A 6,837-nucleotide genomic window follows, 5' to 3' on the forward strand; every position below is an offset into this window, starting at 1 on the left:
GGGGTGGCGGGTCTCCCTGGCCCTTGCTGGGGTCGGCTTGGCTTTCGAAGGCTGAAAAACTAAAGGGGGGGAGCGCGGTGGGGAGCCTGTGCGGGAGAGGGGTCAGCGGCTCCGCTGGAAACTGGCTGTTCTCTGCCGCCAGCTTCTCTTTTCCCCAAAATCCACCGTCTCGAGGATGTCCGGGAGCCCAGGGTAGGCAGAGGGGCTTCCGCTTGGTGCCCAGGCGGGTCTTCCCCCCACACACACCTTGCAGCGCTTCATCTGTGAGAAGGAAGGGGCAAATTTTGTTTGCCTGCACCGTGGTGGAGTCCTGGTTGTCAGCTGGAACGGGGGGTGTTTTGGGCCAGGGGCACAGGGAAGCATTTGGCGAGAGGCAGCTCCCCGGCCGGGTTGTTTATATCCCAGGTAGGTGAGAGAGAGGATGCAGGAGCGGAGAGAAGAGGCCGGATCCATGTTCCTCTGGGCCGGGGTCTCTATCGCTGCCCGGTGCCAGCAGGGCAGTCGGGAGTCCGGGAGCTTTACGGGGCGGCTTTCAGCTCCTGGCAAGGCTGCTCAGAAAACTGGACAGCTGTTGATGCTTCCATATATTTAAGAGAAGTTGTATCTGCGTGTAAAGCTTGTGTCCCGAATTTAGGTCCTCTGGCCCCTTTTTAAGTTAATGCTTTGACTTCCCTAGCTTCCAACAACGGTGGTACATGGTTACTGGCAAACCGATGTGACTTTAAAGTCATGTGACTTTAGTAGATTCCCAACTTAACTTAGCTTTTTTTAAAACTTTCAAAGGAAATCCCGTCCTCTGAACAATGAAGATCTTAGACCCCGGCTAACCCTTAGACGCGCAAACTGGTACATGGCTACTGGCAAACCGATGTGACTTTATTAAGTAGATTCCCAACTTAACTTAGCTTTTTTTAAAACTTTCAAAGGAAATCCCGTCCTCTGAACAATGAAGATCTTAGACCCCGGCTAACCCTTAGACGCGCAAACTGTTTGTGAATCCCTCCTCGCCCTTCTGAAGCAGATGCTGAAGTTCTTCAGGGGGATCTTCTCTATTCACACACGGTGCCTGCGTGAGAACAGAGAAAGCTCCCAACGATCTTGTGAGTATCAGCTCGGCTGTGGATTTTAGTCCGAGCTTTTCTTTATGGCTGTGTTAAGCAGCTGGCTGCGGGTCTCGGCCCAGTCCGTTGCTTGTGCCAGAGAAGCTGCTGGCTCGAGGAGCTGCGTCTTGTACGTGCTCCCGGGGAGCTCTTCAGATGTGTGGTCCCAGAAACGCGAGCTGTGATGGGAAGGCGTTCGGGGCCGGAGGTGTCTCTGACGCCTGATGCAGCGGGGGGGTTTGTGCGGCGTCAGGCAAGTGGTTTAATCTCTGAGCCTGCAAGCCTTTTTCTGTAGAGCTGAGATAATGCTCCTCCCTATGTCAAAAATGCTCTGAAATTTCAGAATATTAGATATTGTTATATAAGTAATTGTTACTGTGCGATGCATGTGTTGGATCTCTTGACGAGGCCGCAGTATCACGAGAAACATCCCAGGAAGCAGTTCTGTGCTTAGATCAGCTCAAATGTTTTCGGTTTGTTTTTAAATTTTGAACTGCATTACAAAAATGATGAAGCTGAGGGGGGGAAAAAAAAAAACCACCCTGTTGTTCTGAAGTGAAAGCAATCAAAACTCTCCACTGACGCCGAGGCTAGGGAGCTCTGCCTGCTCAGCACTGAAATTGGAGCGTCTGGGGCTTTTATATTTACCATATTGTCCAGGAATGTGCAAAGGGAGCTCCTGGGACATGCGCTACTTACGAATTTTTATAAGCTAACGGAGCCAAAAATATTCCTGGAAAGCAGCGGCGTGCTGGAACTGCCTGGTTTTCAGTCTGCGCCTGTTTCTTTGTGGGGGCAACGTGACTATTTGTTTTAAAAAGAGGGAAAAAGAGGCAATGCTCTAACAAGGTAGAACAGATTTATTTATTCATGCTTGAGGTGCCCTATAGAAAGTATATAGTAGAGCAGCAGGGACGGTCCAAAACCGCTTAAGCTATGGCTGGCCTCTCACTGCTTATTAATTAGCCTAATTAGTATTTAAAAGGATCTCTTGGGGGGGAAGGCAGTGTTAGCCAAGAAGCTCAGAAACCGCGGACAGTTTAGGGGCCCACCGTAGCCTGGGATAAAAGCGGCAGCAATAGAAGCGGGGAGTGACAGCCCTGACCTGACTTTCCTCGCGAAGCGGCAGCAATAGAAGCGGAGAGTGACAGCCCTGACCTGACTTTCCTCGCCGTCGCCCGCTGCCAAGCTTTCTTCATAATGGGGAGGTTTAAGGGTGCCAAACTCTGCGCGTTGGGCCTGTGGGGCTAAAGCGTGACACAGTACCCTGTAAAAACGGTTTACTCCCGTGTGCAGACCTGGGGCAGCTGCGTTAGCACAGCGGCAACGAGAGAGACAGTTGAGCAGGTAGTCTGCTGTGGGATTTCTGTAGTAGGGCTTCGTAAAGGTTTTGCTCCCGTGAGGCGTGACTTGAGACCGACCCGTTGACAAGATCTTTTCTTTAATTCCCATGAAGACATCGGCTTTCGTAGGAAAGTCTTTGACATAACGCGGCCTTAGCATGACTAGCAAAAATCATCAGTGTTACGTGACTTGCGACCGACCCGTTGACAAGATCTTTAATTCCCATGAAGACATCGGCTTTCGTAGGAAAGTCTTTGACATAACGCGGCCTTAGCATGACTAGCAAAAATCATCAGTGTTACTAACGCCGTCATTGCTAAATCCTCTAAATTTAAATAGCATCGAATAATCTGGAGTCTGAATTGGCAGCTTGCATAACGATTGATTGCTTGTCATCTCCTCCTGGGCACGGTGTGTTTTGAAACGGATAAGCGCTGTCAGGGCCCGGCTTAATCCTAAGGAATGCAAGACAAAGGGGAAGTTGTTTAAAAGAAGATACTTTCCCTTTGGAGCCTGTCAGCTGGCTCCACCTACGGCTGCGCTGCTCATTTATTGCTCTTGGAGCAGCGGCTCTGGAGCCCGACTCGTCTTCCTGCTGCGTTGAGGAAACCTCTGCTGAAGGTCACGGGGATTTTGGTGTCTTCAAAATAGTCCTTTTAAAACACATCTCTTCTGATTTCAAGCGTCTGCCGAAAGGAAGCAGCAAAGCTAGAGTAGTCGGAGAACCCCGAAACGCAGGCTGGATTCCCTCTCTATGTGACAAGTGAGAACAGCATGAGTCCTAATGCAAAATATTTCTGTAAATAATTGAAATACTGAATTTGAGCTCGAGAATCACTGAATTTGAATGTTAGGTCCTTCTCCGTTGATCAACAGCTCGCTAAGGTGAGACTGGTGACAAAAGCTTGACTTGAGACCTTCTCGTTCTCCAGGTGCCTGAGCGGTGAGCCATGCTGGGCCGGAAAACGGGACTCCCCCACGACCTGAACAGCCACTGCCAGCTGAACCAGTCCTACCAGGAGGCTGTGCCCCTGCGGACCAGACCATCCAAGGAGACGGATGTCGGTTTGGAGGTGTTCAGCGGCTCTACGCCTGAAATCAAACAGAGCCGCGCCAGAGCCCAGCAGATGCGGGATAGGAAAGGTCGCAAAGCTGACCTCAAAGACTCTAACGGGAGAGAGGCAGAAACAATTACCTTTATTTCTGGTACAGCAGAGGCTCCCCCAAACCAGACCACCTGCTGTTCCTCTCTGTCTCAGGCCTGGAACACATACAAGGCTGTTTTCTGTTGTATAGTGACCTGTGGGGGCTGCTTTCAGGACTGCAGTGTCTGTATCCCCCATCCGGGGCCCGCCGAGACCTCCACCGATGATGGAAAGAATGGAGATTATAACGGGCGACTGCCAAACAGCCCCGCCAACGTCTCTCCCACTGAGAAGAATGGGAACCAGATCAAAAAGTCCAGCATGGGTAGCAGTTTCAGTTACCCAGACGTGAAACTGAAGGGCATTCCCGTCTATCAAAACAGGAGCCCCAGCCACCACCTGGAATCGGATTCGTGCTGCAAAGAGCTGCTGCCGGAGAAGCCCTTCAGGAACAGCATAGAAAAGCCACCGCTCCCCAGCAGCCACCGGAGTTCGGAGGAGTATTATTCCTTCCACGAGTCCGACCTGGACATCAGCGAGCTGAACGGCTCCATGTCCAGCAGGCAGATCGACGTCCTGATCTTCAAGAAGCTGACGGAGCTCTTCAGCGTCCACCAGATCGATGAGCTGGCCAAGTGCACGTCAGACACTGTCTTCCTGGAGAAGACCAACAAGATCTCGGACCTCATCAATAGCATAACTCAGGACTACAACCTGGATGAGCAGGATGCTGAATGCAGGCTGGTCCGAGGCATCATACGCATCAGCACCCGGAAAAGCAGGGTCCGGCCCCATATTTCTATCCCAGCCAGCCAGAGCCACGAGGAGAAGTCCAGCAGAGGCAACGCACCGGACAGCGGTAATGAAACGATGCTAGAGTCCATGGTCATCAGCCAAGACGGTATGTGCGGGTTCCTTGGTGTTACCGCTTCAAGAAGAGAGGGTTATTTTATCGAAGCCACGGAGATGTGGCAATGGAGCAGGGTTGAAAGCTGATGTCTATGTCTTCAGGCTGGGCTTATTTTCCTGGGCTGTGTGAGTGGAGGTCCTTGTGTATTACCGGAGACCTCTGCTTCTCACCAGTCGCTGCGCTGTGGCTTTCTTGATAGTATCTTTCACTGTCAGTGAAGTTTGCGCTGAGCAATATAAAGGCTTTATTCTGCTGCCTACTGCGATGATTCTGGCTTTCCTCCGCACCTCTAAGCTAGGCAGAAAGACCGTGAGTCAAACTTAACTGGTATGACCAGATGAGCTGGCTTGTGCCGGAGGATGTCCAGTTACTAAGCTGGCTCCCTCCCTCGTGTTCTACCAGCGCTCTTTGCTAATGCCACCCCTAGACTACCGTGACAGAGTAGCTGAGACTTCCTCTGCGCGGTGGGGCGAGGGGCAGCCGGCAAATATCCCTGCAAAGAGGAGGGAAGGGCTGCTGCCACAGCCCAAGTGCCTCGTGGCTCTTTCAGGGATGCTCTCCTCCTTGTCTGGAGCAGCCTGAGGTGACTGACCCCCAGAACAGGTTCTAAGAGAGTCTGTTGTAGGAACAACTTGAAAAGCTGAGTAGGGGAAGACCTTGAAAAGCTGAGTAGGGGGGGGGGCAAGGAGACATCCAGAAGTAACGGGAGGAAACGGGGTGGCTGTTGTGCTTCCCAGCTTAGCAGTAAGGCTGCTGTTGCTTCCTGGTGTTTAAGGACTGTAAAGCTCAGATTACCAAGACAATGGTGGAAGCAATCTGAAGAATCAGACTCTACCTCTCCTATTACCCGAGGGTGGTGCCTTCTGAAGGAGAGCCCTGTGCGCTCCCTGACCGGGAGCTTTACTCTTGAGTCATGGCTGCCCGTCCTTTCCTGTCTCAGGCCCTCTTGGTTTTCGTTCCAGATTTGGCCGTGCAAATATCGGAGGAAACACCAGCAGATGTGATAGCCAGGAATATGAGGCGGCACAGCAGCGCAGGTAACGTACCTGGCCGGGGGTCTTAGCTGCAGCGGCGTCACAGGAGTGAGGGGAATGCCCTGAACCTCTCATATTATGCACGCCTTCGGTTTTCACCATCTGCGAAGGCTGAGCTGACACCTGCCTCTTGGGTTACCGTAAGGGGTAGAGTTCTCTTGAGCTTTGGGAGCGAAGGGAGCTTAGAAGGCTGGGGTCTGCCCGGGTCGGGGGGTCCTTCTGAAAGAGGAACGAAACCCAAGTACGGAGCGCTCTCTGTCCATGCGCAGTGCTTGGCCCGAGCACCTTCAGTCTCCGGGTGTCTTGACAAAGTTTGGGGCTGTGTTTGGGCCGTGACCGGCTTAAGGTCACAGCTGGGTTATACTGGCAACAAAAGGAACTGTGCAAAAGGGAAGCAGGGGAGAGTGACAGGCTGTCCCCTGAGCTCTGATCCTCACGGCATGCGTGTTTCACTCCAAAGAGCAGCCCAGGGCTAAAAGACAAGTTTTCTCCTGCATAATAAGAGATCCCTCCTAGAAGATGGCTACAATGCAGGCAGGGTTGTTCCCTGCCTGTGGGCTTTGTGTGGCTTTCTCCTCCCTCATGATACACAAATCCTTTTGTGGCCGTTGCTTGCCTAACTGCCAGGCACTCGGCTGCTACAGTTCACGTTGTCTAATGTCACCGTCTCTTCTCTTTCCTCTCCAAGGCTTTCCAACAAGCAGAGATTCCTCTTTCCAAGACACGGAGACTGACTCATCTGGGGCACCTCTGCTTCAGGTGTATTGTTAAGGAAAAGGACCCAAGCAGCAAGCGGGCATTCCAAGGCTTTGCTGCAGTCAGATTTCTCCTCTTTCAACACGGAGTGTGCTATGCCACTTTTTTATTTTTTTTTTTCCTCCCCCCAGTCTACCCTGATCCTTTGTTGAAGCCAAATTTCTCCTGCTGTCTGAATTTCACTGGATTTTTTTTTTTTTTTGGACAATATAGAACATCAAGGAAGTAAACTGTGGAGCTAATGAATTTGGGAGGTGGAATGTGTGCCCAGGGAGGAGAAGATGGACAAGGAAGTATCAGATAACTTGTGCCTCTGTGATTTCCATACTTCACGTCTAGCTTCACCAACCTCAGTGGCCCAGCCCCTTCCCTGCTTTGAGGATCTGTTGTACAGTTCTTGCTTTCTGGCATTGCATAAGTTAACTTGGGTAGGGAATAACCGGATGGTGTCTCTGTGTTTGTGCCGATGCTGAGGTGAAGGCCAAGCACCTCCTCGCTGGGGACCCAAATCTCTATTTAAAGGGGCTGGGTTGGCCCCAAAAACCTAA

General features: G+C 51.6%; 1 protein-coding gene across 1 annotated transcript; it reads left to right on the forward strand.

Moving 5' to 3' along the window:
- Positions 1 to 3,394: 3,394 nt before the first annotated feature.
- KDF1 (keratinocyte differentiation factor 1) lies at positions 3,395 to 6,304 on the forward strand. The gene is made up of 3 exons (XM_009276197.1): positions 3,395 to 4,490; positions 5,462 to 5,536; positions 6,222 to 6,304. Exons 1-3 carry the CDS (start codon positions 3,395 to 3,397, stop codon positions 6,302 to 6,304), a joined length of 1,254 nt encoding a protein of 417 aa, XP_009274472.1.
- Positions 6,305 to 6,837: the final 533 nt, after the last annotated feature.

This window comes from Aptenodytes forsteri, unplaced genomic scaffold (genome assembly GCF_000699145.1).
Source record: "Aptenodytes forsteri isolate BGI_AS27 unplaced genomic scaffold, ASM69914v1 Scaffold321, whole genome shotgun sequence".
Classification (NCBI taxonomy): domain Eukaryota; kingdom Metazoa; phylum Chordata; class Aves; order Sphenisciformes; family Spheniscidae; genus Aptenodytes; species Aptenodytes forsteri.

Bases quoted from the DNA above. Each gene is read 5' to 3' on its own strand.
- KDF1 (XM_009276197.1), top strand. From the start codon at position 3,395: ATGCTGGGCCGGAAAACGGGACTCCCCCACGACCTGAACAGCCACTGC. The intron at 4,491-5,461 runs GTATGTGCGGGT...TTTTCGTTCCAG, and splicing joins CATGGTCATCAGCCAAGACG to ATTTGGCCGTGCAAATATCG. The intron at 5,537-6,221 runs GTAACGTACCTG...TTCCTCTCCAAG, and splicing joins GAGGCGGCACAGCAGCGCAG to GCTTTCCAACAAGCAGAGAT.